This window comes from Lepidochelys olivacea (genome assembly GCF_965140295.1).
Source record: "Lepidochelys olivacea isolate rLepOli2 genome assembly, chromosome: 2".
In the NCBI taxonomy this organism is placed as follows: domain Eukaryota; kingdom Metazoa; phylum Chordata; order Testudines; family Cheloniidae; genus Lepidochelys; species Lepidochelys olivacea.
Window position 1 is genome coordinate 62,092,939 of NC_140412.1, and position 18,761 is coordinate 62,111,699.

General features: G+C 42.8%; 1 protein-coding gene across 2 annotated transcripts in view; it reads left to right on the forward strand.

The window, feature by feature from the left end:
• Positions 1–14,675, forward strand: part of PPP1R42 (protein phosphatase 1 regulatory subunit 42) — a gene marked incomplete at its 3' end in the record, with an annotated part of 78,953 nt that extends 64,278 nt beyond the window's left edge. The window contains exon 10 of one of the 2 annotated variants that reach the window (XM_084619666.1): positions 14,336–14,675. Coding sequence is in view for 1 of the 2 variants with exons in the window: in XM_084619665.1 (XP_084475791.1) it covers positions 14,336–14,420 (85 nt within the window). The remainder of the gene's footprint in view (positions 1–14,335) is intronic. The other variant, XM_084619665.1, reaches the window with a different exon arrangement.
• Between the last annotated feature and the right edge of the window lie 4,086 nt (positions 14,676–18,761).

Below are 18,761 nucleotides of genomic sequence, written 5' to 3' on the forward strand. Positions count from 1 at the left end.
TTTTTCTCTGTGACATTATTTTGCACCCTCCCTCACAGGCACCAACTTTTCAATCTGCTGGGGGATGCTTGACCCCTGGCTCTGCCCCAGGCCCTGCCCCCAACTCCACCCCTACCCTCAAGGCCTGCCCCGCCGTTTCCCACCCCTGCTCCATCCCTACCCCACTTCTTCCTGCCCGGTTCCGCCCCCTCCCCTGAGCGTGCCATGTCCCCACTTCTCCCTCTCCCTTACAGTCTCCATGAATGCCACAAAACAGCTGTTCGTGGTAGATGGGAGGTGTGGAGAGGGAGGAGGAGGTGCTGATCTGTGGGGCCTGCCTGTGGGCAGGAGGCATTGGGGGTGGGTGGGCGGGAGCTGATGGGGGGCTGCCGGTGGGTGCTCCGCACCCACCATTTTTTCCCCATGGATGCTCCAGCCCCGGAGTCAGCGCCTATGCCCTCCCTTGGAATTTTGTCACTGCTGAGAAAATCCCACACTGAGAATTTGTGGATCTACGCCTGAGAGAGAATGGCAGAATTTGTGGTTGCTTACCTGAATATGTTCCTTTCATCGAAGGGATAGGTCCACAGATATAGCCCTCCCTGAAAAAGTGAGATCTGTTTAACTTATGGTTAAAATTCTTTGCAGTAGTTAAATTTTTCTTGTTCATGATCTTCTGATGTTGAGTATTATTTTGGAAGGTGCTGATGCAGGACAAGAGATTCATTTTTTGTCTCAGCAGCCCAGAAGGGCTAGTTTTGGAATCATCTCAAAACTGAGAGGGTTTCCGGAATTTGGGAGCTCGTCCCTCATCAGCCATCCAATCAGCTTTGATTCTGCCCCCTACAGCTACAGACAGGTGACAACCCCTCACTGAGGATCTGTGGCCATATCCCTTTGAAGAAGGGAAAATTTCCAAGTAAGCAACCACAGATTTTTCCGTTGCAACACTTAACTCATATATCTGCCCTCTCGCTCTTTTAAGAAAACTGCAGTATCTCATCTGAACAATAGTTTTGTGCCAAGATTGCTGCTAGCCTTGCAAATACATAGACCATTCCATTTTGGTTGCTGTGCACAGGCAGATTGAATTTAATACTTAATCACTGACTTTGAGCCAAATCCTGATCAGCTTACTCACATTCCATTGAAGCCAGTGAGTCGTGAATAAGATGAGGATTTGTCCACATTTTAAAATAAAATGTTTAATAAAATAATATAAACAAGGAAAAGATATAAACCAGAAGAATGTACCTTCTCAGAGCTATGCTGAGGTATGACATAATTATAAGTCCTCATATAGTCCATTATTAGACCAAAGGGCTTGGGACATGGGCAAGTCATCCCCATGCAGAAAGTGAGCATACTGAACAAATATATATATTGTTTAATTGAAATTAAGTATCAGATCAAACTAAATCAGTGAACATTTATGCTACTTTATGTGTTTGTCACTGTAAATTATTCTGACAGATGTTTCCTCTCTTTTCATACATTCTAGGTCATGTTTGACCCTTGGTATCTTAAAAATAGATATTAAATATCTTTTTAAAACTACATATAAGATCCACTGAGGATTGTGCATAACTTGAACAATGAAAAAGCTAATTATTGCTTGATTACTTAAATATGTCACTGAAATGAACATTACATGGATAATCTATCTTTTTTGCTAATGTAAAAATAATAGAAATTTTATATTGGTTAAAATGTTAGTTTTAAATATGCATAAAGAAATTTGAGTATTGGGGGATGTAATTCAAATAAAATAAATCATTTAAGTATTTTAAAGATACCTAATACTTCCCAATGGGATACAGCACTATTAATTTTCCCTGAATAGAGAAGTTGTTGAAATTCTGATGTTGTAAATTGAAACTGTAATTATCAGTTTCTGCCCACATTTTCTTGCTAATAGAATCAATATTTTATAGGTTTGCTATTCAGAAGGTGTTGAGAAAGTCCTGTGTTGCCTACTTAATATGTGTTTATATAACTGGGAATAATGGCAGTATCTTTAAATGATGTAACTATCAGAAAATGAGTGGTGAAAACCCTAGTATCTGCCCTTGCAACTATGCAAAATCAGCTGTCCTAGCAGCCAGCCATTTCCTGGTGGCTAGTTCAAGAGTTGGAAGTATTTGGGGTGATCAGTTTTACTTCCACATCCCCTCAGCTATTAGTCACATGCTCCTTGTCAAACTCAATTGCATACCTGCAAATGCCTTTGAAATTGTGTTGTTCTGTGTATTGTGGTTCTTTGTAAATTACATAGTCCCCAGTATGAAATAAACTAAACATATGATCACATAAAATTATACAACATGTTTATCATGTATAAACATGTTTTCAGTTTATTATCGCCAGCTGGCTCAGATAGTACAATACACACAGTGCATACCTTAGAACATTTTTTGTGGATAATTGATAATGAGGTTATATTGATTATGCATCCAAAGCATGACCTTTGGAGTCACGCTTTCATTTGATGTTATCAAATAGAATTAACTGAAAGAAAACTTGGTTAATGTAGACTTCAGATTGCCTGGTGGTATCTCATACCTTTCCAGAATGTTGAGTTCAGCAAGACTCAAACCTCTGAAACCAGGAAATACACAGTTGAGGTACACATCAAAGCAAACTTAACTCAGGCCCCCTGGAGCTGGCAATAGCCATTGGGAATTATCTACATGCACTCCAGCTAGATTCATTGTGTTAGATGCAGTTGTATTGCATGGTGGAAGAAAAAGTTTGAAGTGGCTTGGCAAAGCTGTGATTATGATATAAGGAAATATAAGCAGTCCTGCCCCGCTCAGGGGGGGTGGGTCTGAGCCCTTCTGTCTGTCCCATGTCTTCCCACCGCCACCGGAGTGTGTGATCAGAGGAGAGAGGTGCATGTGTACTGTGACAGATACAATATGCCTCATTTCAGTCATGAGTTCTTAGGATCTGTCTGTAGCAGTCCACAAGGCATAGGGATTGTCAGCAGCTGGGTGGGATGTAAGAGTGATCTGTAGGTTTAATGATGGCTAAGTGAAAGTAAACTGTTAAGTGGAATCCTGAGTGAAAGGTGAAGGGTTTGCTAAAAGGGTTGTAAAATTTAGCAGGTGTGGTGGTGTTTCTGTAGGCTGAGTGTTTGAGTGTAGAGCAGGTATGAGTGGCTCCTGTTCTGTACTGTTTACCTAAGCAGAAGTTTTGCCTTAGGAAAGAGAAGGTGCTAAGACGCTGTCCTATTTGCCATTCCCTGAATGTTCTGCACTGTCTGCAAAGGCAGAGGACGAGTATGTGTGTTATGGCCGTATTGGGGCATCACTCAGAGGATAGAGCTAAGGTTGCATTGGCATGTACCTCACCTCTTTATCTCCTCGTCTTCAGAGGTTTGAGTTTTGCTGAACTTGATGTTCTGGAAGGGCACAGGATATCACCAGGCAACCTTAATTCTTCATTAAATAAGGATGTTTTTGTCTGTGAGTTTCCTACATTTCTCATTTTTTTTAACAGAATGAGAAATATTTTTGGTAGGAGTAGAGTTCATTTAAGCAGTTGTAGTTATCATTTAGGTTTGCAGTTGAGGTGTTACTATGGTTAGCTAAAGGTAAAGAATGTTATGTGATTCCTAAGTGGTCTGCCCTCTGCTGCACACTTGTCAGATTGGAATGGTAATAGTGGTCGTGCTTTGAAATGTTTGGAGGGTGAAGTTGCTGATAAGGCAAGTCTATGGTCCAAAATCTTGACAGTTTTATTCCATGTTGGTTACAGTAACTTTAATCAATTAAGAGAAGACTGGTGTATGTCTCTCCTCCTTTCCCACACCATTCCCTGCAACATATATCCCCGCACCAACATTTCCAGCTAATCCCTCCCCTTCCCATCTCATTAAATCAGTAGCACTTTAAAAGCCATTAGCATGTAAAACATTGTTCCTTGCTATCTGGTGGCCTCTGCTGCTGCATAACATACCACAGGCAGAAACTTACTGGAGGGTTGCACATTCCCTTGGTTACGTAGCCCAAGCTGTATGCCTAGCCAGGTCCTGTGCCTCCACTAGGCCCCTCATCCATGCTTTGGCGAGGCCTCCATAGCCATGCCCCTGGTCCGCTCAATTCCCCCCCACACACACACACATTTCATTTCAACCACTTTACATGGGGTGGCATCTAACTTAGCTTTGTATTTCCTGGTTTTCAAATGGGAGAGCAGGCAGAGGGGGTCAGATTCCCCAGATCCTAGTCCCCTTGAGAAAAAGTAGAGGGGCTCAGATGGGATAGGGTCCCCCAACTCACATGGGGGGCAGGGAGAGGGACTCGGAGTACTCTAGCAGGGCAGGGGACCCATTTTCTAGCACACACACACAGAGGGAGAGGCTAAGACCTCCTCAGAGCAGCAGGGTCCCAAGATTCCAGCACACACACAGGAGGGGAAAATGTAATGCTGATAGGCTGCCTAATTATCTGTACTGCTCTTACCAATCAACCTCAGCTAAACTAGTAAATGGACGATAAAAACTAATATTGTACTTAAGTGTTTATTGAGGGAACTGCGTTGTTCATGACTGTGAAGAGTCACCTATGCAGCTTTACTTTACAAAAAAGTTTGAGATTCTAGACTTTACATGTGAAATCAAGAAAATACTTTTATTTTAGACTTTGAGCCCTTTCAGGAAGAATATATGCAACAAAGTACAGACACTGCTTAGTTATATACCTATACCCCTTTTGACCTGAGCAGCTAGTGAAAGTTTGTGTCCCTGTGGATGTTCCCCTTGGGCGTAGAAATTGACGATGGAGTCTCGTATTTTCTTTGATGCAGTCTTATTTATTTGCAAGTGTGGCATGGTGGACTAGGTCCGGAGGCCCCCTGCTGGAGGCCTTGTGGCCCTGTATCACCCTGCCCCAAAATAGAGCAGAGAGAAGTCCTCCAGACAGCCTAGAGTGGCTACAGAGGAGCGGTCCATCAGAGGGGCTGATGGAGCAGCCAATCCGGGGCCAGAAGGGCCCTATATAAGACAAGCAGCAGAACAGAGAAATTCAGTTGCTGTGTGGAGCTTGATGAGGGAATACTGGGTGCCTAGATGAACACCAGCAGGACCATGGACAGCTCACTGCAGAGAGCTCATCAGACAGAACAGAGCTAAGGGAAGGCTGCCAAAGACCTGGTGCCTGGCTGGCTGGATAGAATAGCAGCAGGACCATGAAAAGGTCAGTACGGGCAGGCTGACCCTGGGGAACTGAGCACAGAACCTAGCCAGACCTGAGGAGGGTACTGAGATGGGCCCTGCTCGTCTAGTTGCAGACTGAGCCCAGGGAGGGCTGCTGACGAGGACACCAACTGAGGGTATTGAGATGGGCCCTGACTGGGTGGTTGAAGAAGGCAGTGCCTCTGGGAAGAAGCCTAAGATCTATGGCCCCATACCAGGGCCAAGATAAGAACTTGGACTGTATACCCTGGAAGTGGGGACAGTGTATATGGCTCCGTCAGAGGACTGAGTCGCTGAAGACCCGTGAAGAGAACCATCAGCTGGGGGGGGTCTCATGACAGGTGGGTACTGCCCCAATATAAGAACTAAAACCAAAAGCAGGCTCACACCCAAGCAACCAAAGTGGGCTGCCTGTGAGAGGTGGGTGCTACCCCGAGAAAAGACTGTGATTGCAGGTATATCGGCCAGAGAAAAGGGGATGCTTGTGAGAGGTGGATGTTGACCCTGTTAGCGCAAGGAATATAAAAAACCCTGTTTCGCTGAACACAGGAGTAACCAAAACCAAAAGGAAATAGTTTCTTTGCTTACAGACCCAAGCCTCTTTAGCTAGCACAAGACCAAAAGCTTCTCTAGCTTCTTCAAAGCCAGGGGCACAACTGTGGGGGGTGAAATTTGGTCCAGAGCTGGAAATTTGGTCCAGAGCTGGAAATTTGGTCCAGCGGCCCCTCCAAATTTGAATGGTGTTGCAACTCCATGTGCCTGGTTTCCCCCCAACCTTTGCAGTTCTTTTGACACCCAGGACACTGGGCACTCACAGACTGCATGGAGAAGCAGAGTAGGGGGCACCAGGAACCCTCAGTCCCCAGGAAGATGTGAGGATTGGATCTGGGCTTTTGGTGGTTCCTGGGCAAGCAGAGATGTTGAAGGGTGATGGGATCTGCTGTCCCAGAACTGCCTAGGCCCTGGTGGGGATGATGCTTTTCAGCTTGATCACCTCTCTGGATAAGAACTTGGGGCTGGATGTGGGGCGGAGAGACCAAGGGGCTGGGTGTGGGTGGGGACAAGCTTGGAGTAGTGTGTGGGGAAGAGTGCGGGGCTGGGTGTGGGGCAGCAGGAGGGGAGTACGCGTAGAGCTAGGTGCAGGAGGTAAAGGGTGAGCACATGGCTGGGTGTAGAGACAGAAAGAGAGCTCAGGACTGGGTATGGGGAAGTAGCTAAGGGAGAGCTCAGGGCTAGGTGCAGGGGCAGAGAAAAACATGATGGGGTGAGTGTTTGGGGCTCAATACTGGGGGAGAGTGTGAAGGAGAGAGCTTATGGCTGAGTGCATAACAGGGGAGGGAGAGTTTTGGGTCCCTCCTTAGGAAAATTTGGGTTGCACCCCATAGCTGGTGTCATACACCATGTTTGTCAGGTTGTCTCTCTGTCCGTCTTGCTTCACTTTTTCTTGTGTGTTCTCTCTGGTGCGCATTCACACACACACACCTGGTCAAACAATACCCCATTGAACCCTCTGCCCCCATAGTGCTAATTTCTGGGCGTACTACATTCTGCCTTGTTTTAGGTGGGTCTCCTTAATGTTTCTTACAGCTATCTTGAATGGTGTGTTCATGCCTGTTAGTCTGAACAAGAATCAAACCCATTCAGTCTCTCCACAGGATCTAAATTCTTCACAAAATTCTTAGCTGTGAGGGCTGCATATTTAAGGAAACAAGGATTTACATCTATCCATATCTAGACAATTGGCTGATCTAAGTCATGTCCCATCTGGATGTTGCTGCATCAATTAACTTTGTCCTCTACTTGTTCAAAGAATTGGGCCTAATGATAAACTACAGAACATCAACAATCAACCCACTAGAGACAAGAGAGCTCACAGGAGCTGTAATCAATTCCAACTCAGCAAAGCCAGACCTTCCAGAAGAGATTTCAGTCTATCCAGACAATCAACTCCAATATCAAGAGAAATCCATTAATGCAACAGAGATCCTGTTTCAAACTGTTAGGCCACATGTCAGCTTGCACTTACGTGATGCCACCATCCACACTTCCCCTGTATCCATTTCATGGCTGGTTGAAATCGGTGTATCAATCTATGAAACATCAAATGAACATGTTCGTCTTAGTCACACATCATGTCCTGTAGTCGTTAAATTGGTGGACAGATGTTCAGAATGTTCAAAAAGGGAACCCTGTGTTCCTTCACCTAGTCACAGACACATCAAGAACATGTTCGGGTGCTCACCTCAACCACCTCCAAATGCATGGAATATCATCCCAGAAGGAGATGAGTCTCCACATAAATGTCCAAGAACTCCAGCCAATCAGATTAGTCTGCAAGGCATTCCTCATAGCTTTAAAAATTCCACCATACATATCTTCACAGACAACACATCTTTGATGTATTATGTAAACAAGCAAGGAAGCACCTGTTCATCACCTCTGTATCAAGAAAAAAGAAAAGGAGTACTTGTGGCACCTTAGAGACTAACCAATTTATTTGAGCATAAGCTTTCGTGAGCTACAGCTCACTTCATCGGATGCATACTGTGGAAACTGCAGAAGACATTATATACACAGAGACTATGAAACAATACCTCCTCCCACCCCACTCTCCTGCTGGTAATAGCTTATCTAAAGTGATCACTCTTACAATGTGTATGATAATCAAGTTGGGCCATTTCCAGCACAAATCCAGGTTTTCTCACCCTCTGCCCTCTCCCCCCCCCACCCAAACTCACTCTCCTGCTGGTAATAGCCCATCCAAAGTGACCACTCTCTTTACAATGTGTATGATAATCAAGGTGGGCCATTTCCAGCACAAATCCAGGTTTTCTCACCCCCCCCCTTTTTTTTTTCCTCCAAAAACCACACACACAAACTCACTCTCCTGCTGGTAATAGCTTATCCAAAGTGACCACTCTCCCTACAATGTGCATGATAATCAAGGTGGGCCATTTCCAGCACAAATGTCACCAGTCATGAATGATCTCTGAAGAACTCCATCCTCACATTAAGAAAAGGAGTACTTGTGGCACCTTAGAGACTAACCAAAACCTGTCATCCTCACATTGATATTTCAACAGTGGGGAAATCCCACACTAGACTTATTTTCCACCAAAGAAAAAACAAAGTGCTTGGCCTTTGGCTTCAGGGAGGCGTGAGCCCAGGATCCATGCAAGATGCCTTTTTCATACCATGGAATCAAGGTCTTATGCATGCATTTCCTCCAATTACTTTAATATCCTGAGTCAGACAGGATGCAGCTATATTGATCCTGATAGGTCTTTATGGCCGAAGCAATTCTGGCTCATGGATTTCTTCTAAATATCAACTCAATGTTCAGTAGCACTTTCAGACTGTCCAGACATAATATAACTGAACAAAGATCAAACTCTTGACCCAGACCTGAAATTATTGCACCTGACAGCCTGGATGCTGGCTGGTTAAGTGCCACTGATAGATACTGTTCATTACAGACGCAAGAAATCCTATTGCAAAGCAGGAAGCCCTCCACAAGAAAAAACTTACTCAAAGTGGGAAAGATTTTCAACGTGAGCAGCCCCGTGCAACCATGATCTGTTGCATATTCCTATTCCCATGATCCTTGATTACATTCTGCACTTAAAGCTCACTGGGCTCTCAATTAGTCTGCTTTGCAGCGATTTTGGCATGCCACCCTCCTGTCCAGTCATGCTCATTTTTTTTCCTAAGCTATTATCCAGATTTTTACATGGGTTGCTTCGCACTGATCTATGATTAGGAAGCCCCCTCCTGAATGCTTTGTACACCACCTTACTCAAGATGGGCTTTTTGGTCAGCCAGAATTGTCAGCGAACTACAAGCTCTCATGGCCAACCCTCCTTTTACAACATTCCACAGAGATAAGATAGTATTGAGACCTCATCCTAAATTTAGTCCCAGAGTTGTTTCAGACTTTCATTTTAATCAATCTTTTAATCTCCCCAATTTCCAAACCCAGACTTCTCCCCTGGGGATAAGAATCTTCATACTTTAGATATTTCCAGGGCCTTGCTATAGTACCTGAATAGGACAAAGCCCGTTAGACAATCCCTCCATCTTTTTGTTTCCAAAAGTAGCACTTCTAAAACACAAGCCATTTCTTCTTGGAGAATATCTAAATAGTTTACCCAGTGTATTTCAATCTGTTATCATAGGCTGATATATCTCTTCTTCTCAATATCAAAGTTCATTTGACTAGCACTCAGACTGCCTCATTTTCATGCTTCAGAAATATCCCCATAGAATCATAGAATCATAGAATATCAGGGTTGGAAGGGACCCCAGAAGGTCATCTAGTCCAACCCCCTGCTCGAAGCAGGACCAATTCCCAGTTAAATCATCCCAGCCAGGGCTTTGTCAAGCCTGACCTTAAAAACCTCTAAGGAAGGAGATTCTACCACCTTCCTAGGTAACGCATTCCAGTGTTTCACCACCCTCTTAGTGAAAAAGTTTTTCCTAATATCCAATCTAAACCTCCCCCACTGCAACTTGAGACCATTACTCCTCGTTCTGTCATCTGCTACCATTGAGAACAGTCTAGAGCCATCCTCTTTGGAACCCCCTTTCAGGTAGGTATATATCTGAGTTCTGCAAGGCGGCCACTTTGAGTATTCCCTTCACTTTTATTAAATATTATGCCCTTGACCTGACCTCAAGATCAGTGCCAAATTTGAGAGAGCAATGCTAAAACACTATTTAGTTAGTGTCAGCTAGGACTCTTCAATCCCACCTTCCAGATGGGGCCCTGCTTGTCAGTCACTTAGTGTGGGAGCCACATGTACAAATACTCAAAGAAAAAAAATCATACTTCGCTTGCAGTAACAGTAACAGTCCTTCTGCTAAATGTTTTGTTAATGTGGATCCCACACACTGCCTTCCATCCCTGCTTTTTTTGAGTTTTCCTTAAACTGAGATTCTGAATTAGTGAGGGAACTGAGCTCTCGCTGTGGGTGCTCTACCCTTTATGCCATTGGTTGTGGAGAGGTGAGGATGTGCAGGATGCAGGCGTGTCTCAACAGATACTGCTATTCCGAGATTCTGATCTTGTGCATGGATATCTAAAATAGGATCCACATGGACAAAACATCTTGAAGAACCATAATTACTGTATGGTAAGTAACAGCTTTTCTCTAAAATGTTTCTAGTGTATGTGATTGGACATGTCCATTACCAAATATTTTGCAAGTGAACATGTGATGTGTGTGTGTATGTAGTGGAATTTGATCAGCTGAGTGCATATTTCAATGAACTCCACGGCTTGTTTCTAGAATGTAATATAAATTTATTTTAACAGTGAGTAAGAATTGTATAGCTGTAAAGTGCTCTGAGTTCAGATGCATTATAAATGTTTTTTATAAAAGTAAGTTAAAATACTATCAGCTTCTGAGCACACCATGTGTTGTCCTTCAAGCTCTGATCTTTGGTGACATTGCTGCTTCAACTTTCTGATGCAGCAGGCTACATTAGCAAGGGAGCTAAGTGTCTGTGCTGAGACGGCACTTCAGTGCTGGTGCCCTGGTTCACCCAGGAGTTGAGGTACCAGTGCTATAGGTAGCTGAGTGGCTCTGCCAAGGTATTGTTCTTGAAGGGCGACCAGGCAACAGCACCAGGCAAGTTACCTGTCTGCACTGAAAAAAAAAAGAGGAGTACTTGTGGCACCTTAGAGACTAACAAATTTATTTGGGCATAAGCTTTCGTGGGCTAAAACCCACTTCATCGGATGCATACAGTGGAAAATACAGTAGGAAGATATATATATACACACACACAGAGAACATGAAAAAAATGGATGTTGCCATACCAACTGTAACAAGACCAATTAATTAAAGTGTGCTATTATCAGCAGGAGAAAAAAAACTTTTTGTAGTGATAATCAGCCTGGCCCATTTCAAACAGTTGACAAGAAGGTATGAATAACAGTAAGGGGGGGAATGAATTAACATGGGGAAGTAGTTTTTACTTTGTGTAATGACCCATCCACTCCCAATCTTTATTCAAGCCTAATTTAATGGTGTCCAGTTTGCAAATTAATTCCAATTCTGCAGTTTCTCGTTGGAGTCTGTTTCTGAAGTTTTTTTTGTTGGAGAGTTGTGACTTTTAGGTCTGAAATTGAGTGACCAGGGAGGTTGAAGTGTTCTCCGACTGGTTTTTGAATGTTATAATTCTTGATGTCTGATTTGTGTCCATTTATTCTGTTGTTAGAGATTTTCTGGTTTGGCCAATGTACATGGCAGAGGGGCATTGTTGGCACATAATGGCATGTATCACATTGGTAGATGTGCAAGTGAACGAGCCTCTTATGATGTGCCTGATGTGATTAGGTCCTATGATGGTGTCCCTTGAATAGATATGTGGACAGAGTTGGCAACAGGCTTTGTTGCAAGGATAGCTTCCTTGGTTAGTGTGTTTGTTTTGTGGTTGCTGGAAAGTATTTTCTTCAGGTTGGGGGGCTGTCTAAATGAGGACTGGCCTGTCTCCCAAGATCTGTGAGAGTGAGGGATCGTCCTTCAGGATAGGTTGAGGATCCTTGATGATGTGTTGGAGAGGTTTTAGTTGGGGGCTGAAGGTGATGGCTAGTGGCGTTCTGTTAGTTTCTTTGTTGGGTCTGTCCTGTAGTAAGTGACTTCTGGGTATTCTTCTGGCTCTGTCAATCTGTTACTTCACTTCAGCAGGTGGGTATTTTAGTTTTAAGAACGCTTGATAGAGATCTTGTAGGTGTTTGTCTGAGGGATTGGAGCAAATGTGGTTGTATTTTAGAGCTTGGCTGTAGACAATGGATCATGTGATGTGGTCTGGATGAAAGCTTGAGGCATGTAGGTAAGCATAGTGGTCAGTAGGTTTCCAGTATAGGGTGGTGTTTATGTGGCCATCGCTTATTAGCACTGTAGTATCCAGGAAGTGGATCTCTTGTGTGGACTGCTCTACGCTGAGGTTGATGGTGGTATGGAAATTGTTGAAATCCTGGTGGAATTCCTCAAGGGCTTCTTTTCCATGGGTCCAGATGATGAAGATGTCATCAGTGTAGCGAAAGTAGAGTAGGGGCGTTCGGGGACGAGAGCTGAGGAAGCGTTGTTCTAGGTCAGCCATAAAAATGTTGGCTTACTGTGGGGCCATGCGAGTACCCATAGCAGTGCAGCTGACTTGAAGGTATACATTGTCCCCAAATGTGAAACAGTTGTGGGTGAGGACAAAGTCACAAAGTTCAGCCACCAGGTTAGCTGTGACATTATCGAGGATACTGTTCCTGACATCTTGTAGTCCATCTTTGTGTGGAATGTTGGTATAGAGGGCTTCTACATCCATAGTGGCCAGGATGATGTTTTCTGGAAGATCACCAATGGATTGTAGTTTCCTCAGGAAGTCAGTGGTGTCTCGAAGATAGCTAGGAGTGCTGGTAGTGTAGGACCTGAGGAGAGAGTCTACACAGCCAGACAATCCTGCTGTCAGGGTGCCAATGCCTGAGGTGATGGGGCGTCCAGGATTTCCAGGTTTATGGATCTTGGGTAGCAGATAGAATACTCCTGGTCATGGTTCTAGGGGGTGTCTGTGCAGATTTGTTCCTGTGCTTTTTCAGGGAGTTTCTTGAGCAAATGGTGTAGTTTCTTTTGGTAACCCTCAGTGGGATCAGAGGGTAATGGCCTGTAGAGTGTGGTGTTAGAGAGCTGCCTAGCAGCCTCTCGTTCATATTCCGACCTATTCATGATGACAACAGCACCTCCTTTGTCAGCCCTTTTGATTATGATGTCAGAGTTGTTCCTGAGGCTGTGGATGGCGTTGTGTTCTGCACGGCTGAGGTTATAGGGCAAGTGATGCTGCTTTTCCATAATTTCATCCCGTGCACGTCGGCAGAAGCACTCTATGTAGAAGTCCAGTCTGTTGTTTTGACCTTCAGGAGGAGTCCACGCAGAATCCTTCTTTTTGTAGTGTTGGTAGGAAGGTTTCTGTGGATTAGTGTGCTGTTCAGAGGTGTGTTGGAAATATTCCTTGAGTCAGAGACATCAAAAGTAGGATTCCAGGTCACTGCAGAATTGTATCATGTTCGTGGGGGTGGAGGGGCAGAAGGAGAGGCTCCGAGATAGGACAGACTCTTCTGCCTAGCTAAGAGTATAGCTGGATAGATTAACAATATTGTTGGGTGAGTTAAGGGAACCACAATTGTGGCCCCTTGTGGCATGTAGTAGTTTAGATAGTTTAATGTCCTTTTTCCTTTGTAAAGAAGCAAAGTGTGTGTTGTATATGGCTTGTCTAGTTTTTGTAAAGTCCAGCCACGAGGAAGTTTGTGTGGAAGGTTGGCTTTTTATGAGAGTATCCAGTTTAGAGAGCTCATTCTTAATCTTTCCCTGTTTGCTGTATAGGATGTTGATCAAGTGGTTCCGCAGTTTCTTTGAGAGTGTGTGGCACAAATCTCTCAGCATAGTTTGTGTGCTATGTAGATTGTAATGGATTTTTTTACCTTCAGTCCGCTTTAACCATCCATACAATACACCAGCATGAATGTACATGAACAAAATTCAGTTATGCAATCTCTGCATAAAAATTAATACCAAATTTAGATCAATCACTAACAAAATTCATTGACATGAGTTTTCCTAAACATTACTGAAAAACAGATCTTGCAGCTATTTTTAATTTGATACTATATCTCATTTAGATACATGGATACAAAATCATGCACAGAACTTTGTATAATACAATTATGAAAGCTACACCAATCCTGTAATACATGATAAAATAACCAATAACTGTAGTCAGAGTTCAGGGTTGCTTATTGGTTGTTCAGGATGATTGTACATATATGTGAGCTATCAGTGTTAGAAGGGAGATAGTCTGTGGTTCATAAGGGGAACTGATAAAATGAGTTGCAGAAAAGATTTTGAATGACGTAACTGTTTATTTCCTTGCTTTTTTATGTTTTGCCTTGGTGAGCTCTGCAGTTTAGCAAGCTTAACTCAGAGTTAAAGAACTTTTTTGTGGGGGATTGATATATAAATGCACATTAGCACATGCTGTGTGTGGGGCGGGGGGCATACATTCAGGGACAATGAATGGTAAATGTTAAATGTGATTTTGACCAACACATTTGACTTTATTAGAAAAAATGTGATTGTGCTTAACAGTATGTTTTTATTTTGGTAACAGTCACCTGACCTTGAAAGAGTCTCAGAGTTCACTGCCAATAAAAGATCTATTGGAACCTCATCTCCTCAATCAGATACCCCTGTAACCAGAGACTGCAGAGACAACTACATCTTTGTTCACTTAATTCTCAACAGAATTTTTTGCAACATCATAATTTGAGTATATCAGAGCCAGTGATGAAATGATCCAAGCAAAAGCCGAATATTTTAATTCAGAAAACACTAAAGAATAGTTTGTACAAGAAGATTTTCCTTTTTTGCTCACACAGGAGAGTGTCACCACTATTTTCATAATATGTGTGGATGCATTAATTTATGCTTATTTTATGGTAATATCTTCTGAATAAAAGGCTTTTAGTTTGGTGATAGTTTCATTTATATGAGAGAAATGCTATAACTACCAATTATATAGATTTTGCTTCCATTAAAATCTGAAAATTATTAAGAGGTATTCAAATACAAATTTACATGGATAGTCTTGACAATTTTCAGTCTGTTTTGAACTTATTTTGGGGGGAAATATTTGTTAAGATGTTTGTGTTGAGGCAACTCAATTATGTCAATTCCAGTCAATCTGCTTTCAAGCCTGGGCACAGTACAGGAACTGCAGTAGTTGCATCGATCGACCTCCGGGCAGTAAATGAAGACCAAGTGTCCATGCTGATTTTTCTTAGATCTATCAGCAGTCTCTGATAACACTGATCCTAAAATTTTGTGTAAATGATTGTGGTCCTGAACAACCTAGTTAAGACTGCTCTGAGGAGCTCCCTCTTCTAACAACAACAACAACAAAAGTCAGAGCTGGGCAATTACTCACCTCGCCTTAGGGCTCTCTCTCAGTGAAGTACCACAGGATTCCATCTTATCACCCCTCTTGCTCAATGTGAGGCCATTAAGGATCTGTCTACACTGTAGTTAAAAACCCAGGGCTCTGTGTCAGCTGACTCAGGCTTATGAGGCAGGGGTTAAGGGGCTATTTAATGGCAGTGTAGACATGTGGGCTCAGGCTGGATGAGCATCCCAGAGCTTAGGCTCCGGCCCAAGCCCAAAAGTTTACACTGCCATTAAACAGCCTCTTAGCTCGAGCCCCATGAGCCCAAGTTGGCTAACACGGGCCAGCTATGGTTGTCCGATTGCAGTGTAGACTTACCCTAAGAATGTGAGTGAAGAGCTATGGCCTATGGTGACTTTGATATGCCATTGACATTTAGATCTAAATTTCATTTGGTCTGACCTGACTCGTACAGTTGAGTTATTTACTCACTAGGGAAGCAATCAGAAGAAATGGCAGAGATTATATCATCCCTCTGATTGAGAAAGTTTGTTACTCAGGTTTGCAGTATGAGGGTTCTGTTAAATATTAGCAGCTCCAGGATGTCCAAGTTACAGCTGAGGTCAAGACTGTTTTTTTTTCATCCATGCTCACAAAGGAGAGCATTACCGTCTCTTTTGAATGCTGACCTCACTGCTGGTATTAGTGCCTTTGTCATCTCAAGCTTAGACAGCTACAGTATGCTCTACATTAATACATTTTAAGTAAGGCTGTTGATTAATTGCAGTTAACTCACACGATTAACTTGAAAAAATTAATTGTGATTTAAAAAATTAATCGTGATTAACTGCAGTTTTAATCACACGGTTAAACAACAGAATACCAATAGAAATGTATTAAATATTTTTGGATGTTAATCTACATTTTCAAATATATTGATTTCAATTACAACACCGAATACGAAGTGTACAGTGCTCACTTTATATTATTATTTTATTACAAATATTTATTTGCACTGTAAAAATTATAAACAAAAGAAATTGTTAAGTAAGTAGCAGTTCCCCTTAATGATTTTTAAAATAAAAATACAATACAATATTTCAACTATTATAGTATGATATGAGATATATTCTGTACTACTACATCATTTAATAAAGTAAAAAAAAAATATAAAGAATGTTTTGGAACAAAACAAATGGAAAATCTGGGTTTTGACCAGCTCTGATCTTCACATTTCTGTGCTTACCTGTTCCCTGTGGGCCCTGTCCTGACTTTGACTTGTTAGGGAAATTTAATTACCATCAGTAGGAGTTTTGTGCATGGATCAAAGCCAGTATATGGCTTTCAGTCCCCTTTGAGACATATCTGCTTATTTTAATAAAATAAATTAGCTTTTGCTGCAGTCGGGGGAGTGGAACTAGTATTGCTACTGTATTGCCTCAAATGGACAAACTTACTAGCTAAATCCTGTTCCTAGAATTGGCTGTTGGTGATGATAAAGCAGAAAGAATGCAGTTTGTATTTCATAGACTGCATGGTACTTGCAAAACCAGAAGATTATCCTTTAATTTAAACTGAGCAGATGTTTGGGTTTTTTTTACGTGGTAGCCACTGCTGGAAGAACTGTTTCTATTAGTCCTTTTTCTTACCAAAATCACACTCTAACGGAGGCTCCCGGTTTAAATCGCATGTTCTCATTTAAAATAGGCCCTGGGGAATTGTGGGAAGGGGAGGCATGGTTTACCAGCCCTTCAGAAAGAAGATTGCAGTTGCCTTGAATCTAAACCTTGAGCTGATCGGAGGAATATGCATTGAGCCAGGTCTGTCATTACAAATTAGGATTCTCATGCGGGATGAAAATCTAAGCAGGATCAGGAGCCGCTGTATTCTTCCCCTGATACAGAAACAAGCCAGTGCTGGTTTCCTGAGTAAGCCCTGCAGCGGCCAGGGTGGGCTGTCCGGCCAGGGGTCGATGCGCCCGCGCCTCCACCCCAACCCCACCGGCATGTGGTCTATTCTGCAGTGAACACTAGGGTCCACGTGGGCTTGCTGTGACTGACACCGATTCTTCCCCAGCTGTTGTGGCAGGTTTCCTCTCCAGCAGCTGATTGCCAGACGGCAATCGGGGAGTAGCAGTTTAGCCCGGGAACAGGAAGGCAGGAGTAGATTTAAAAATTTGCACCCAGCCACAAACCAGCCAGTGGCCCCATAGGGACAAGTGTGGGAGGCGAGGGGCAACGCTTCGGGTTGGTTCCATTCGGGTCCTCTCTGGGCAGCACCGGCAGCTTACGGGACCCCTGTAATCACCTCTTCTAGGTGATCAGCCAGTTTGACCCACCGCGTGGGCAAAGCGCCTCTACCCATCTGGGCCCTTGTGCCTGCGGAGACGTGACAGCCTCTGCGAAATTTGCAACGTTTTATACAAATCAAATATTGGCGAATAAGCTTTTTTTCCTGCCATCTCAGTTCAAAGGAAGGGAGCAGACAGGCAGGGAGCGCGTGAATGTGGCACGATGAGCATCCCTGCCCTCAAGTCCAGCACGCTGGGCGCTTCAGCGTAGGCTTGGAGGTTGGCTGGGGTTTCTGATGGCCGCAGGCTGCAGACTCTTACCGGAGGGATGAGTTTCTCACTTACAGGAGGAGTTTTTTGGTGGGTTGAGTTGGGTTGTTTTAATGCCTTTTTTTAGGGGGAGGGGGGTCGGTCAAGTGTGGGGTCTGTAACTTTCAGTTATGTTACTGCAGACGGATATAAGACACTTTTCGACTGAATAAACTCCCTCCGCAAGAACAAAAATGCTACCATAGAGATTCACTTACATACAAAAGATGAATATTAATAATAAATAATAATATAATAAATAATAACGGTTTTGTAGTATTCTTCGTATTTAATTCCAAAACAGTTTCGTTTTCCTTACAACAGCCTGGAAAAGGTTACTAGTTAATATTATTTCAGACTTGCACTAAGAGGGACTAGTGGTGATCACCGATGAGCCAGAAGAACCTGCAGAGAAGTATTATATTTACCCGTGGTTGAAAAGAGTATATAAAATCTAAGGCAAGATCATCACCTCGTATAAATCGCCACAGCTCTGAAGTAAATGGCTTTATGACTATACACCACCTGAGGCTCTAGTCCAGCATACACAAGGAAAATATCACAAATGCTTTAACGATGCCTTCCTCTCTCTTCCTAGTGAATCACTTCAAATATGAAGATTTTATTTGCTTAATTTAAAAAGAATCATAATGAAGTAATTACTACTAACCTCTCAATATTAGGAGTTCCCTTCACAAGGTCCTTTACTAGGCATTGCTCTCAGCCTAGAGCATCTAGAGCAAAAGGGAATGTAAAAATTTATCTTTTAGAGTCAAATATATTTGTCCTAAATTATTAGGACTATTAGTTCTGTCTTAAATAACTTAATTAAAATGGACAAGTCAGTCATATTAAAATAGACCACCCATTTTAACTAATGGACATCGGTGAAGGAGAAAAACAATTAACTGTACTTTGAAACATCTAAAACCCAGTTCTTGTTTTGATCAGTCTGAGTTTTCTCTTCATAACTTTGACCAGTAAATACTATTGTCCGGTAATTAATTTGCTGGCTCCGATTACATTGTGTAACAAGCACAGAATGTCATATGTTTT